This window comes from Fusarium odoratissimum (genome assembly GCF_000260195.1).
Source record: "Fusarium odoratissimum NRRL 54006 unplaced genomic scaffold supercont1.55, whole genome shotgun sequence".
NCBI lineage: Eukaryota > Fungi > Ascomycota > Sordariomycetes > Hypocreales > Nectriaceae > Fusarium > Fusarium odoratissimum.
Window position 1 is genome coordinate 21,428 of NW_022158735.1, and position 15,019 is coordinate 36,446.

At 47.7% G+C, this 15,019-nt stretch overlaps 6 protein-coding genes across 6 annotated transcripts; 1 reads left to right on the top strand and 5 right to left on the bottom strand.

Annotated features, from left to right (window-relative positions):
* Positions 1-730: 730 nt before the first annotated feature.
* FOIG_15593 (uncharacterized protein) lies at positions 731-1,242 on the bottom strand (the record flags this gene model as incomplete). Its single annotated transcript, XM_031216975.1, has 3 exons — positions 731-866; positions 908-1,047; positions 1,216-1,242. The coding sequence occupies 3 exons, from the start codon at positions 1,240-1,242 to the stop codon at positions 731-733; spliced, it is 303 nt and encodes a 100-aa protein (XP_031053279.1).
* Positions 1,243-4,314: 3,072 nt separating this feature from the next.
* Positions 4,315-5,140, bottom strand: FOIG_15594 (uncharacterized protein; the record flags this gene model as incomplete). Its single annotated transcript, XM_031216976.1, has 3 exons — positions 4,315-4,323; positions 4,385-5,073; positions 5,128-5,140. The coding sequence occupies 3 exons, from the start codon at positions 5,138-5,140 to the stop codon at positions 4,315-4,317; spliced, it is 711 nt and encodes a 236-aa protein (XP_031053280.1).
* Positions 5,141-6,022: 882 nt separating this feature from the next.
* On the bottom strand, positions 6,023-8,574 carry FOIG_15595 (uncharacterized protein). Its single transcript, XM_031216977.1, has 4 exons — positions 8,237-8,574; positions 7,590-8,190; positions 6,886-7,533; positions 6,023-6,826 (listed from the first exon to the last, which is right to left on the bottom strand). Exons 1-4 carry the CDS (start codon positions 8,559-8,561, stop codon positions 6,247-6,249), a joined length of 2,154 nt encoding a protein of 717 aa, XP_031053281.1. The 5' UTR covers positions 8,562-8,574; the 3' UTR covers positions 6,023-6,246.
* Positions 8,575-9,023: 449 nt separating this feature from the next.
* FOIG_15596 (uncharacterized protein) lies at positions 9,024-10,680 on the bottom strand (the record flags this gene model as incomplete). The annotated part of the gene is made up of 5 exons (XM_031216978.1): positions 9,024-9,212; positions 9,266-9,848; positions 9,899-10,158; positions 10,209-10,523; positions 10,580-10,680. 5 exons carry the CDS (start codon positions 10,678-10,680, stop codon positions 9,140-9,142), a joined length of 1,332 nt encoding a protein of 443 aa, XP_031053282.1. The 3' UTR covers positions 9,024-9,139.
* Positions 10,681-11,461: 781 nt separating this feature from the next.
* Positions 11,462-13,264, top strand: FOIG_15597 (uncharacterized protein). The gene is made up of 4 exons (XM_031216979.1): positions 11,462-11,749; positions 11,806-12,523; positions 12,573-12,815; positions 12,865-13,264. The coding sequence occupies exons 1-4, from the start codon at positions 11,566-11,568 to the stop codon at positions 13,163-13,165; spliced, it is 1,446 nt and encodes a 481-aa protein (XP_031053283.1). The 5' UTR covers positions 11,462-11,565; the 3' UTR covers positions 13,166-13,264.
* An 11-nt stretch (positions 13,265-13,275) lies between these two features.
* Positions 13,276-14,873, bottom strand: FOIG_15598 (uncharacterized protein). Its single transcript, XM_031216980.1, has one exon. The coding sequence runs from the start codon at positions 14,639-14,641 to the stop codon at positions 13,463-13,465; it is 1,179 nt and encodes a 392-aa protein (XP_031053284.1). The 5' UTR covers positions 14,642-14,873; the 3' UTR covers positions 13,276-13,462.
* Positions 14,874-15,019: the final 146 nt, after the last annotated feature.

Sequence of the window (15,019 nt, forward strand, 5' to 3'; positions counted from 1 at the left end):
TCGTAGGGTATTGAATTCTCCGAAATAAAGTGTTTCTAGATAATTGACGACCTTCCAAAGTGGAACCCCGACACGTCAGCTGTCATTGGACCTCCCGTAAATCTATATCGAGACGGCCCCGTCTATTAAACTTTCCGCCTCTGCGGGTTTCCCGCCTCTTTCTGCTCCCCGAAACCTTACTGGACTTCATCTCATTGTCTTGAGATCGGGCTGACGAATAGTTGTTTTTATCTCGTTAGAGCAACTGCCGAAATAGCTATTAGTGGCTGACGGATTCATCATGCACAGGTTGCCTTGTAAGGTGGTATGGGTTGTCAGACTCTCGTAGAGAAGGATTACCTCTGTACTAGGTATATAGATGATACAGAAATATTCAAGGTTTCGTATCGGTATCCCATTATTTCCACACATCACATCCTTCCTCGTGCCGCATTCGCTCGTCTCTCAGGAAGGAGAAATAATAGCAATGTATCACGAAAGCTATGCACAAGCCTATAACTCCGTTAATAAATGCAACAAATTTCATGTACTAGCGAGCAATAGTGACTCGTCGACTTCCGACCATGTCCTTCGTTGCACTACATATCACAGCACTCATGCTCCAACCAATCACTATCACACGAGTGTCACACTATTTCTACCCTGTATATCAACATACCGTTGAACCTAGAGACCAAACTGCCACTTTGCCCGCCCCTCCTGATCTAGACTGAAACCTTATTCACAGGCGTTATCTCCTCCGTACCCTGCGTTGTAGTCCGTCGGCGCTAACGTAGATGGAGATCTTCCAGCCATTGACCTCCCTGTCCACGAAGCGGATTCCTCTCTGAGCTTGAGAATCGTCGTTGAGATTCTCAGCCCAGTCTCTAGATACAGTGTAGCTCTGCCCGAACTTCATGTTACTCACATCAGTTGAGGCCATGTTCCCCACTCAGCAGTCAGCAGCATTGGTAAATACATGGAGGGGTACTTACTGCCGTTGTTAAAGCCGTCCTGGCTGGCAGCAATGTCGTACTCATCGCTCCAAGTAACAGTGCTTGTATCTATCTGGGCTTGACGTTAGTAGTCGACGTCAGGATTCTGCACTCCTGCGCTATACTTACGCAGTGTCGAAGCAATGTTATTCTAATGGGTTTAACCGCCAACTTCAATTCCACAATCGAAACAAACTTTGAAACCCCTTTCGAAAGTGTTTCGCGCCGAGTCTCTGCTTACCTTGACTGTCAAAGTATATTGCGGCATTTTGAGTTGGTTAAGTTGAATAAGTCATCGGCAATTGATAATATCTCCAGGATTGCGAAGCTTGTATGTTATTCCAAATTGTCAGGCTTTCAACGATATGAAGACATTGGACAGGGCGGCATTTATACTCTCGTGAACCGCAGTGAGTGAGATGTACTATTTGCAGCCGAGACCAATGCCTGGAAACGTATGCTTACCCCCACACACTTTAGCATCATGGCGTTCTGGTGTGTTGGTGGAAGAGGGGGGGAGGCTGCTACACCAAGCCAATTGGGTTTCCTCAACAGCACAGTCTAAGTTGGCAAAGTACGCTAAGTTGTAAGTCAACGCGTGATCCTAGCCTCCAACTTTCAGCTGAGAGGAAATATGTACTACGTGGCCGGAACTGATTCATGATTGATCATGTATTAAACCATAAATCCCCCTCATATATAATGGTTCTCGAATTATAGGCTCTAATATACTAACGTATTTCCCCACCACCCCGTACACCCCTAGACCCCGCACACCTCAACACCATCGACGCGTCATCACAACAAGCCACTTCACTCTCTTCTGTAAAATTCAAATTAAATCCATTTTTTTTTCTGTTAACAGAAATGAATTCGCAAGTGTCAGATTATGAAAATAGAATGCAATTGGCAGTAGAGGACCAAAAGTTGATAGGTTTGCGAGCTTCGGCGCGAAAACATTCAATTAAACTGTCGACTTTGAAAGATCGATGCGCCGGCGGCCAAGACATCAGAACGGCACATCAGAAAGACCTGTCGCTAACGGTCGTGCAGGAGGATGACCTTGTTAACTATATTATCGAAAGAGAGCAAGCTTTTCAGCCTCTGACGAGGCAGGAAATACACGACTTTGCACAAGCGTTGTCTGCCGTCAACGGGGGCGTCTCGTATATCGGCAAGAACTGGGTCGACAGATTCATATCACGCCATGAGACAATAGAAATGAAGCCATCGAGAGTCATAGATGCTTCAAGGAAGCGTTGTGTCACGGAGGAGACGCTCACGGAGTACTATGACGGTCTCAGCTATGTTGTTGAGTCCAAGAAGATCTTACGGTCTAATTCGTATAACGTAGACGAGACTGGGGTCCAACTGGGGGAAACCAACGGCGGGACTGTGGCCGGGACCGTCATGACTCCTAGTTCAGAGCGTATAAAGTCAGACAATTCTACTTGGAGCTCGATATTGGAGTCTATATCAGCAGACGGTCGTCGTCTCACCCCGACAGTCGTTTTTAAGGGAGAAAACCTCCAAGGACAGTGGTTTCCGAGCGTTTTCCCTGATTGGAAATACACTGCAAGTCCTACGGGTTGGTCCAACGCCGACATCTTCCTCAAATGGTTTATGGAGGTATTTATACCTGAGACTACGCCGTCAGACCCGTCCCAATGGAGACTTTTAGTCCTGGACCAGCACAAGTCACATATAACAGCAGAATTGATGAAAAAGGCTTGGTTAAACAAGATTTGGCTCTCTTGGTTACCCTCACATTCTTCACATATTACACAGCCGCTCGATGTTGCGGTATTTGGACCGTTAAAACGGTACTATCGCCAATTGACCCGATTTTGGGCTTCATACGAAGCGACCTCACCACATCAGCAACAACTATTCCTAAAAGCTTATAAAGAGGCTTCCCAGAAAGCCCTGACTCGAAGGAACATAATAAGTGGCTTTTCAGCCACTGGTCTCTTCCCAATAAATATACAGAAGGCGTTGAAGTCTTTGAAGCCCAAAGAGAAGAAACGCAAGTCATTTCAAGGGCCTACAACACCAAGGAAGGTGCAAGTCACTTCCGAGACCGTGTGGGGAACGCCTCAAGGAAGTCATAATATTAAAAAACAGCTCCAAGAGGCTCAAAAAGACGGAAATCCGTCAATTCGCGACTTCAAATGTATCCTGAAGAAGGCGATGAAGTCCATCGACAACAAGAACAGTCAAATACAGCGCCTGGAAGAGGAAAAAGCCGTTCTTAAAGCGTCAGCAGCAGCAAAAGCTCCTACAGGTCGGGTCCCCGTTCAATTTAACCCTAACCAAGCTTTTCCTGAGATTGAACAGATCATTACAGCACGAGATCAAGCCGAAAGGAATGTCTTACATCAGATCAATGAAAACAGACGGAAACTACAGAAAAAAAAGCCGCCAAAAACACCAACGGTAGAGAGAGCGTTCTTTAATCAGTATCTAAAATCCTAGCTTAATTGAATAAATACTTGTTGTTATATAATTGATTGTAGTCATCTACAGATCCCGATGTGAGGTTATCACAGGTGTGCGGGGACTAGGGGTGTACGGGGTGGTGGGGAAATACGTTAGATCAATCAATCTAGCCGTAGATATGGTTTAATAGTTACCTCTAGATTCGCTTTGCTCAATCTGCCGCGTCCAAGCTCAATTAAGAAATGTACTTCCTGTTAACTAACAACAGCGTTTTCAGCAAATAAATTGGTCAAGCTTACAGTTTGTCATAATCCTTTGGCCTATTTAAGCAGACTAATGATACGGTGTGAAAGTAGTCAATTGCCCATATCACCATTCATTCAGCCTCAATAGGCAGGCTTTCTTTCGGGATAGGCGTGTACTTCTTTGCAGTATCTCTTCAAAGTTCAAAGATTAGATGGTTCAATCTTAATTGACCTACTCCACATACTGTTAGCTATCCCAAGTCTGTATCCCATGATTGACGGATAACTCACAATGTCACATTTGATCTCTTGTTCGTGGGGTCTTTAAACGTTTAGTGTTTCTGGCTGGGTAGTATTTTCTGAAGTAATGCTCATGATTACCTAGAGGCTATAGTGGTTCTCCAGTGTCCCATTATATCAAGCATAATATGCACACCACTCTCCAACAGGCCTTTCCCGTTCAATAGAAGGCGGCGGGAGAAGGGTGGACTTCGACCTGATAAGGCGATGACCGAGACGTTTTCCCGGGTTCAACTGGTTTGTATTCTTCGGATGCTTCACTTGGTGCCAACAACCGCGATGGTCCTGATAGATTGTGCCATGCCCTTTCTGAAAGTGATGGATTCTAATCTCTTCGATCAAAGAACGAAAGGTTTTCACTTCTTCTGCAGTTGGCTTTTTCACATTTTCCCAGAGTTTTTCTTGTTCAGTGTTTGCCCTCCATACCATCAAATCCATTGGCGTTTGGTTGTTGACGTCTTTACCCTCTGGGTCCAGTCCTGTAGGGCGATGCTCGCGTAGGTATTCGATGTGATCCAGGTCTCCGTATATCGCCGCGTAATGCAAGATAGATCTCTCCATATCGTCGAGAAGGTCAAGTCTTGCACCTCTTTGGTGAAGAAGATCAAAGGCGCTATTGTCCCAGGTGATACAAGACGCGATATGGATAGGGGTCCGGCCATGTTTATCCCGTATATTGATGTCAGCTCCTCCGTCCAGAAGTGTCTCCATCTTTCCATTGCAGTCCCAAGGCTCAGCCGCATTGCAGCATGCCCCGATGAGGTGATGTATAGGAGCAAAGCCTGTAGCTTCGACCTTGAGGTTCGGATCAGCACCCTTATTCATCAGAACCTGAACAACTTCCGTCGAGGCTACCTCCACAGACGCGCAGGCAACATGCAATGCGGTTGTCCCCTTCCAGTCTTGGACATCAGGGTTGCTGCCCAAGCTGAGCAGTTTGACAATGATATCGACCCATCCGTAGAAGGCAGCGAGATGGAGTTGGGGATAGCTACTGCGGTGGTTCACGACATCGAGACGAGCCAGGCGGTAGAAGATGTCGAGTGTGACATTCAGGAAGAAGAGATCCTGTGGATTCTCCTTGACCTGGACGACATGCGGTTGTTTAACGTTACCTAATAAGGGGAGGTTAGTCGCATGGTCGGACTTGGGGGACAGGGTGGACTTACGGATTGTAGCCATGGTAAGTGTTTACAGATTTCAGTAGAAGAAGGGTTAGGTGTACATTGTGCCATGATGGGTGTACAAGTTGTATTTATACATATCGGCAGACCCATCATGCCTTTGCATACACTTCGAGGTGAGAACTCAGTCAGCCAAAGGAGCGGCATCCTCATCGAGCTTTGACATTGAGAGAGGGGTAGGCACCATCCGTGCTTTTTATTTGGCGTGATATTCTTCAGGAGAAATAACAGGAGTTTGCCTAAAATGGTGTGACTTATCGATAAGCTCATTCTGATACATGATGACAGTCTAATGATGCATTGACGAATCATGTTGTTATTCTGGAAAGGTCCAGATCGTTCAAAAGTATATCGTAAGTTCCGTCACCGGGGATTACTGCAAGACATATATCGCAGATCTGTCTTGTCAATGGTCCAAGTCAATTGAGTTTAAACTTAAGATGTATCATGGATTCATGAAGCTCTAGTGGAAAACGAGTCACATGGCATTATTTGCAGAGTTCATGTCAATTCCAATTAATCGTTACGTAGGCGTTCGATATGTCGTTCCATTGCCTGGAACGTGGCAACTCGATTGGTCATGCTTCCAGTCACCATCGAATAGTTGTGGCAAAGGGATCTGATTTGTCCATGTCTAAGTTAAAATTCAGCCTTGCGAGAAGGGTCCATGCTTCCAGCCAATTCATATCGTTGTGGCTGATTGCAGGCTGAATGGCTTATACAAAAGGCATCAGTTTTGCCCAAGAGTCGCAATTCGCTGTGAGCATACTTCCGGACTGGTCAATTACAGTTTGTTTTCCTACTTCTAACATCAGAGCTTTCAATTAAGTGGGTAAGTACATGCGCAACGCGGCATCTCATTTGTCCCAGCCATATGACTCACGACAAACACAAAGTATGTTAAATTAAGCACAGAGTAATCAAAATTAGGTACAGAGTATAACAAGAATAGACACAGAATATATCAATATTTTTTTGCATTTCGGCGTTCAGTCCATGACCACTAGATATAGAATCTTCCATATTATAAGTTCAGAGATTATTCATTACAGTAAATAGCATTCCGCTTGCAACATCAATGCTCCACGTGTTCCAATCAAAACCTCAATTCTTGTCTTGGTATAGTTTCTTCCAGTAAATAGCGTCAACCTTGACAATAGCAAATCGGAGAAAGGGCCACGACTGCATTCGAGTGCGGAGAGTCTTTCTCCATGTTGCGAGAAGGTTCTGGTCATACGCCGTCATATCAGGCTGCCGCTTCTGGAGACAGAGCATGTAGCAGAATAGTCCGGGATATGCTAGACAGTTCCGTGTATAAGCAGGCCAGAATGCTGATTGATGTCTTGCATCTAAGCCGCGGATAAACTTGATGACTGTTTGGATTAGACCACGACATGCTTGGAGGACGGTTTCCACGGAAGATTGTACATGATTGAGCTGTGTGTTGCTGTCAATGATGGGACGTAAGAGCGCACGTAAAACGAGGATATGCGTGGTGTAATATGCTACGTAGAGGGATCTGTGACTCTTGACGGAGTCATCTGCATCACTGTCACTTGGCTCTGGCCTGAGTGCTAGCGATTCAGGAAGATCTTCTAGCCATTTGAGTAGCTGCTGACGTGGCCCACGAGCTTGTTCAAGAAGAGAGTCAAGAATTTGAGGCCGTGATGCAGCACGTAGGGAGCTATTGTTGTCAGTCCAGAGCAATGGATGGCCAGAAATAGGGCAACAAAGAGGTCTTACAAGAATTGTCGACAGATTCCGCTAGTGATCTCTGTCAATGAGCACAAACGAATGAAATATTCGAGTGACTGATCTCGAATGCTCTCCGGTATGATGGCTGTAGGATCAAGAGTGAAGTCGGCAGACGTAAGTGGTGAGACATCCCAATCATCGTCAGATATCATGGAAGATCGACCATGAGTTACTGCACGCCAAGTATATTCGACATAAACAGCCCACCATAACCGTCTCCGAAGGCGAACCTCCCACGTTGGCAACTTCCATCCAGTCGAATTGACATTCAAGCCAAGTGACTGAGCCATGGCCAGCATGGAAGCTGCTAAGGACCATACAAACGGGTTCTCCACAACGACGACATCAAAAGGGGTGTGATTGAGAAGGAGGAGGAATATCTGGATGGTGGAGAGACGGGGGAAATGAAGTTCCTTTTGGAGGCATGTGTAGGAGACTTGCCACAGATCATTGACGTCGGGCTTGAAATATGCGCTGTCGAGACAGAGCTTTTCGTCCCAGGGGGTGAAGGGCAGTGCGAGGGCGTATATACCCGCGAGTAAGCCGGTCGATGCCTCTGCGACAAATTTGTTCAAGTCCTCAAAGACGAGAGAGCGAGAAAGGATTGGTAAGTCTTCGAAAACAAACCTGAAGTACCTGTACATGGCTAAGTAAGTATGTTGATCAAGTACAGAGGGGCGTAAGAGGCATACAGTTTCACTAAAGCCACGCCTGTCTCTCGATCCACCAATTTCTCCAGATCTTCCCTATCACCCAGCGACGACATACACTTATCCACAATCTTCTGACTCTCAATAGCAGTCCCCGTTTGACTCTGCAAAAAATGGATAGGAGGATTCGCTGGGAACGTTTGATCTTGGGGATGCTGCTGCCGTCGATACGCAACGCGATAGAAGTCGACTTCATCACTACTCGAGTACGGAAAATGATTAAGAGAAAACGGATCCGACTCGTTAGAAAAGCCAATTAGTGACGTTGAGTGGTCTGGCCGTTGGTCGAATGAAAGGCGCTCGAATAGGGCTGTTGGGCTGGCGGGACGTTCTGTTGTTTTGCCGGGGGTGGTGATGGGAATTTCTCCGTAATCGTCTGAGGGCGTTGGGTCATCGAGGGGCTCAAGATTGGGAAGTTCGCCGTTGGCGAAGAAGTCAAACGGCTGGTCGCCGCCGTCTATGCCGTGTTGATCGAATGATATGTCCCAGTTGATCCCACCGCCTGGGGAGAAGATGGATTGGGATACTGTGCCATCCAGAGGGGTTAAGTCGAGTCCTGGCTCAATACCGGAAGATTGGATTTCTAAAATATGTCAGCAAAGTATCTTTCAGGCCCGATGTCTTCTCACCATCCGGCATGCGCAGCGTCTCATACACACCCGCATCCTGCGCAAGCGCCTGTTCCGGCCGCGGCACAACAATCGGCGTCCCTCCACCATCAGAATCCAGCCGCCTCGTCCGACTATCCCTCGGCTTCTTATTCGGATTCCCCACAAACGTGCAAACGCGTCCTGTGCGGTCACAAAGCTGGCATGGACGCGTCGGATCAGGGATGTTGCAGAGCACTTTTCGGGCCCTACACAGATCACATGGTCTTTGCGACTTGGAGCGGTAGCGCCTTATGCCCGCGACTTGGCGGTGCGGTTGCGGAATGTTATGCTCGTCATGATTCATTGCGCGAAATGAGATGCTGATAAGGTCAGACTCGCGGTATTCGATTGATGAAGTGAATTACCAATAGCGGGGTCCGAGTTTGCGCCCGATATCCGGGGCACGTGATTGGAAGACCGGCAGTTAGTGTCGGCGAACATCATGTCTGTCATGGAATACAAATGGTCGCGATTGTACGATATAGAATATGAATCTAGGTAGTATTCGAATGGAGCGTAGAAGTGATATTAACAATATTCATTCTGTATGTTCATATAGCCAGGAGGTTTCCTAAATGAGGGGGCTCCTTAATCTGTATCGCTGAGATCCAACGACCTTATCATGGAGCCAATCATGGTATCCGTGAGCGCCATATGTCTGGTCAATATTTATTATCCCTGGAGCCTACGGTTATTACATCTGATCATTGTTTGATTAATTCATGCCGGGGAAAAAAAAACAATAACGTCTCACTCTCATTACCGGCTCAATATTCTTATCATGACTTGTTCTTGAGTCCAATCAAACAAAAATTTGCTATTTCTCTATACACCTGATGTATTACACCACAGACATCGAAATTATAATAACAGCTATTTGAATTATTCAACTCTCGTCGCACGAAGCTTGTCATATCGCAAAACCGCTCCGAGAAGAACACTCGCGCCAAGTGCACTACATCATGTTAGCATAGCATCCCCAACTCTTTCCGTACAGAAAATACTTACCAATCTTCAGGCGAGCAATACTCCGTTGGGTTATGGCTAATTCCCGATCTCGTCGGCGTAAAGATCATACTCGTAGGACAAACCCGATTCGTGTAGCAGCTATCATGCCCCGCTCCACTGATCATAGGTCTCCAAAGCTTACCCTCCGCATTCTGCGGCAACGTCGAGCAAACATCCGCAGCACTCTGCTCCACGACCGAAATACACTCTTGGCTGAACTTGACAGCGGGGCTGTCTACAAGAAGCTCCCAGTCGACTTCACAGCCCTTTTCGCTATCGTCATGAGAGACGCGTTGGAATTCTGCTTCGCATTCCTTTACCATCTCGGCTAGGACTTCATCCTTGACGTGACGAAGGTCGAGGGTGAATTTGACGGTATGCGCCATTGTGTTGACGGTTCCAGGGTCGGTTGTGAAAATACCGGTTGTTGCGAGACCGTCGTATTTTTTGGCGACTGTATTGGTGGCGACGAGCATTTTGCTGGCGCATAGAACAGGGTCTTTTCGAGCGTATAATGGTGTTGTGCCTGCGTGGCTGTCTCGGCCCTTGACGGTGATGTTGAACCATTTGAACGCTTGGACGCCTATTTCCTTGTCAGTCACCGTAAATCTCCAGTTGAAGGGATTTTGTTACCGTGTACAACACCAATCTTGAGACCCTCGTCCTCCAGAATCGGTCCTTGCTCGATGTGAAGCTCAAAATGGGCCGCGAAAGGATTTGATCGGTACGAGGCGGGCTGGTCGCCGCAGTAGCCTATCCTGTCGAGCTCCTCCTTCATCGATTTGGGATTGGATGCCAGAACTTCCCGAAGGTCCCAGGCGGTTTCGAGGGGGATGACATCGGCCCATACGCCTGATGAGACTGCCATCTTGGGAAAGCGGGCGCCCTCTTCACTAAGAAATAGTCAGTATATCATCTGCAGAGAAGGGTTCAGTCCACCGACTTGGTCCAGTTCACCACTCCAATTGGCCCCGCAGTCTCATAGCCATGATCATTCAACTTTCTCAAAACCTCAAGACCCGAAATAACACCAAGAATGCCATCATATCGTCCGCCAGTAGGTTGCGTGTCCAAATGCGAGCCCATCATGACTGGAGGTAGATCATTGTTCTTGCCCGGCCGAATCGCAAACAAATTCCCCATTTGATCAATTGAAGTCTTTAAGCCCAGCGACTTGGCGTAGGTGATGAACCAATCTCGTACTTGCTTGTCGGAGTCGTCGAGGCTGAGCCGAGCCATGCCGGTTTCTGTAGAAGCCCTAGGGTAACCAGTTTAATTTTTGCGAAAAATGGTCATTTCGCGGCATTGACTTACTTTCCATAGCGGTGCGCAGCGCCGAATTGACAGCTCTCGTGAAGTGATTTTGCGAGATCGACTTCGTTGATTTTGAATGGTGGTAAATTGAGAGAACCCATGGTGATGCCTGCTAATTTTGACGTTTGTTTGGCGTCCAAGTTGGCTGTTGTCAAGATCGCAAACGTCTGTATCCAAATGTACCTACTCCTCTCAACGTTCAATCTATCGATAACAGCTCCTTGATAAATTGCAAGTCTTGTCTAATTATGTATAGCTCCCCCTCAGTTGTTATCCTTTATCGTCCCCGACGGTCACAATTCCCTCTCCAGATTGAGGATCACGGCCGAGTGATGAGAGTGGGGTCCTTGTCCGCCGTCGGCCGTCGGCGGAGACTATCCTCCGTTGGGAAGCTTATTGGAGCTCGGAAGTGACTCCAATCTTGCCGAAGAAATATGACATAACCTTTTTGCATGGCTGCAAGGATGTCGAAAACGCGGGGTAACCTTAGTTTCAATTGACTTTCCAGAGGCGGTAATGGGAGAATAACTTTGTTATTCAGCTTAATAACGTCTCCTGGTTGATTGCGCTGTAGATAGACTTTTTCGAATCACACCGGAGATAATCAACGCACGGTTCAGCATTGCAGCTTCAGTTTTCAATCTGGAGAGGCTTCAACAATCTCTTATCATCTCATATCTGTCTTATCTCATCTCTATCATGTATACTCTTTCAAAAGGGAAGGATTTACCTTAATCATCTCCACTTGTGGAGTCTTATACCTCCGCCGACGGTTTATTACAACTTGACTATCAGACTATCAAATGCGGGGGTGGATAACTGACCATCGCTTAACTCGTGCAGCAGATCACCTAGTGATAACTCGGATATGCATGCATGCAGCTGGGACCTTAAAAGAGTAGGTCTGTACCTGTAATCCACATTTTACACCTCGTATTCTCGCAACTCTTGTCAATACACATTCAACATTGTCAACACTGGCCAGGATGGAAGCTGCCGAGAAGCAGTCAGAGCTCAAGATGCCGCTCGAACAAGAGCTCGATCAGAACTCTGGCGAGATGAACGACATGACTGAAGTCGAGAAAAAGGTGTTGTCAAAGTTTGACAAGTTCGTCATGCCGCAGATGGCACTGCTCGTTCTATTTGCTTACCTTGACCGAACAAATATCGGCAAGTACCTTGCAACCCTTGGGCTCCAGCTCAGAAAGCTAATCATGATACTCTAGGAAACGCACGTGTATTCGGCTTCGAAGAAGATACAGGCATGCATGGAACCCAATTCAACGACGTGTCAATGTATTTCTACATCTCATACGTCGTCTTTGAAACACCATGGGTTCTCGCCGTCAAGAAATTCGGACCAGGTCGCGTCCTTGCTATCGCCATCATCAGCTGGAGTATCATTACTTTGGGAACCGGCTTTGTCAATAGCTATGGCCAAGTCGTCGCCTGTCGAGTTCTCCTCGGTTTCTTCGAGGCTGGTCTCTTCCCTTCCCTCACCTTTGTCGTTTCTCAGATCTATCCACCTGCGTCGCAAGGAAAACGTGTCGCCGTTCTTTATGTCTCTATTGCACTTTCGGGAGCACTTGGTGGACTTATCGCATATGGCATTCAGTCGATGGGTGCGCGACATGGTTTGTCAGCTTGGCGATGGCTTTTCATCATCGAGGGTGCCATCTCACTCGTCATCGGAGCTGTTTGCTGGCTGAGTCTCCCGACGTCTCCCCAAACGGCCTGGTTTCTCTCTGAAGAAGAGAAGTCGACCATGGTGCTTATCAAAGAGCGCAACCATCCTTTCAAAGAAACAGAAGGTTTCTCGTGGAAGCAAGTCGTCATGGCCCTCACCGATCCCCTCGTCTGGCTTGCTTCCGTCTCACTGTTCTGTGCTTCCATCGCACTTTTCGGTTTCGGCACATTCCTCCCTACTCTTCTCAAGGGCCTCGAGTAAGTATCTCTATCTCTTTTTCAGGACTCCACTAATCCAGTGACGTAGCTACACATCCCTCCAAGCCAACTATCTCAGCATACCTGTCTACGTTCTGGCATCCATCTTTACTGCTGCCACCACCTACGTCTCAGACCGCCTCAACCGCCGAGCTATCTGCCTCATCCACTCTCCACTATTAGTCATAGTCGGATATGCCATAGTCGTCGGTACCGGTCACAAGGCCGCGGGTTTCTTTGCCATGTTCCTCGTTGGCGGTGGCGTCTACTCCTTCAACACTGTTTTGGTAACGTATGTCAACACCCAACCACATGGCGGGCAATGAACTAACGATGTTTAGATGGGTATCAAACAACATGCAGCCAGACTACAAGCGCTCTGTCGCAATCTCCATGCTGATCTCACTCGCAAACGCATCCGGAATGGCTGCGTCGCAGATCTATCCCATCCAGGATGCTCCTCGTTACGTCATGGGAAATGCAATCTCTCTTGGAGGAGAGGTATTGGCACTTGTTTGCGTCGGACTCATTTATGCTCTTCTCAAGTACCGCATGCAACAGAAGGACAGGTTGATCGCAGAGGGTAAGGATGGCAATGGAAAAGAGGGAGATCAGAGCTTGGAGTTCAAGTATGTCTTTTAAAGAGAGAGCCCCGATACGCCATAACACGGATGTCGGTGTCTCAAAATTATAGCTTTTATTATGAATTGTAGTAGTGTCAGAATTATAAAATGCTATATGTGATGCAGTCCCAAAGTTGAAATTGAGAACTAGCCAAGAGATGTGTGGCTGAGTAACAGATACGTATTTTTCAAGTTAAGAATGGTAATATCGTTGAGTGTTATGTATTAAAATAGCTATATACTTGAAGATATTTCGGACTTCATGTAAGAAGCGCTATATACTTTGCCATATGTACCGCTAGAAATGAGCAGCAGTTTAACCACTCCCGCCGAAAGCAGGGAAAGAAGGTGTGCTCTCATCACACGCGAAGCGAACAAAGTACCTGTTATCGCTACCATCACCATTGACAATGACCGTTCCATCAGGAGCCTGGACCTCAGCGATGAAGTTGAGATCGCCCTGAGCATTAGCCCACAGGAGTCGGAAGGGAGTGTAAGTGCCAGCGGTGAGGTGAATGGTGAAAGACTTGGAAGTGCCACCAGGGTAGTCCTGCTCGAGATCCGCGTTTTGGCGAGTCCAGCCTGAAATGGCCTTGGTGCCGAACCAGATGAGGGTGATCTCATCGGAGTTGGGAATAGTGACCTTGTAGTCACCGGTATCGGGGGCGTAGAGGAATGCTTGGTGGTTGACGGCCTTGTACTGGAACCTCTGAACGGGGCTGTCAGCGTAGATGGCGAAGGACGTGTCGGATGCTGTGCCGGGAGGAATACCGATGCGAGTGGTTTCGCCCTGGAAGGTAGGGGTGGCGGTATGGAAGAAAGTAGGGTCGAAGGAGGAGAAATGAGGAGGATCAGAGTTGTAGAATGTGTGCTCGTAGATGGCATACTCCAGGCCGGCGTTATCGCAAGATTGGTCTGCAGTAGGCTCAGCAGAGGTAGTGGTCTCTGTTGCGGTACCGGATGTGGTTTCGGCATCAGTGGTGGTAGCCTCAGCAGTGGTAGTCTCAGCGGTGGTGGTGCCCTCAGCAGTGGTAGTCTCAGCAGTGGTGGTGTCAGCAGTGGTGGTGCCCTCAGCAGTGGTAGTCTCAGCGGTGGTGGTGCCCTCGGCGGTGGTGGTGCCCTCAGCAGTGGTAGTCTCAGCGGTGGTGGTGCCCTCAGCGGTAGTGGTGCCTTCAGCAGTGGTAGTCTCAGCGGTGGTAGTACCGGCAGCACTTGTCTCGGCAGTAGTGGTGCCAACAGTGCTTGTCTCAGCAGCACTTGTCTCGGTAGCGCTAGTCTCCGAGACAATCACTGTAGCGAGAGTGGAGCTCTCAGAAACAACAGGGACGGAATAGTCCGTGCTGGTAGAAGCAGCAGTCTCAGTCGCCGTGGAGGAGGCGATCTCGGTGGAGGAGGAGACCGCGGCAGCAGCAGTTGTTGTTGTGCGAGGCCTGCAAGGGCCGGCGGCGGCGAAGCTGGCAAAGGCCAAGCCCGCAAAGGTAATGATCGACTTCATATTTGGAAGAGAACGTGATGAACAGTAAAGAATGACTGGGGAAAAAGAAGGAATGAATGAGCGTGTGATCTGCAAGCAGAATTAGGATCGTCCGCTGTTATATACAAGGACTCTAATCTAATACCATGTTAAAGAGGCGTTTACTTAATATGGCAATTTCTTTCGCGATGGTCGAATACTGACTCGTCTTTACGAGGCTAATATAATCACATTGCGCCAGGCTGAGAACTTCAGCTGTTGTTTAAATTGCGACTGTGATTTGGCTGAACTAAAATCCACGCCGTACTCCGAATACCCCGTATTCCTCTTGGCATCGGACCATGTTTTGTTTCCCTGCAAGGTTCAAGGATGTTGAATCTAGTTAGCTGCTCATCAAAG

Excerpts from the sequence above, each read along its gene's own strand:
- FOIG_15595 (XM_031216977.1), bottom strand. The coding sequence starts at position 8,561 with ATGAATCATGACGAGCATAACATTCCGCAACCGCACCGCCAAGTCGCG. Across the intron at positions 8,191-8,236 it reads GACGCTGCGCATGCCGGATG|AAATCCAATCTTCCGGTATT; the intron begins GTGAGAAGACAT and ends GACATATTTTAG. Across the intron at positions 7,534-7,589 it reads GGCGTGGCTTTAGTGAAACT|GTACTTCAGGTTTGTTTTCG; the intron begins GTATGCCTCTTA and ends AGCCATGTACAG.
- FOIG_15597 (XM_031216979.1), top strand. The coding sequence starts at position 11,566 with ATGGAAGCTGCCGAGAAGCAGTCAGAGCTCAAGATGCCGCTCGAACAA. Across the intron at positions 11,750-11,805 it reads CCTTGACCGAACAAATATCG|GAAACGCACGTGTATTCGGC; the intron begins GCAAGTACCTTG and ends ATGATACTCTAG. Across the intron at positions 12,524-12,572 it reads ACTCTTCTCAAGGGCCTCGA|CTACACATCCCTCCAAGCCA; the intron begins GTAAGTATCTCT and ends CCAGTGACGTAG.
- FOIG_15598 (XM_031216980.1), bottom strand. The coding sequence starts at position 14,641 with ATGAAGTCGATCATTACCTTTGCGGGCTTGGCCTTTGCCAGCTTCGCC.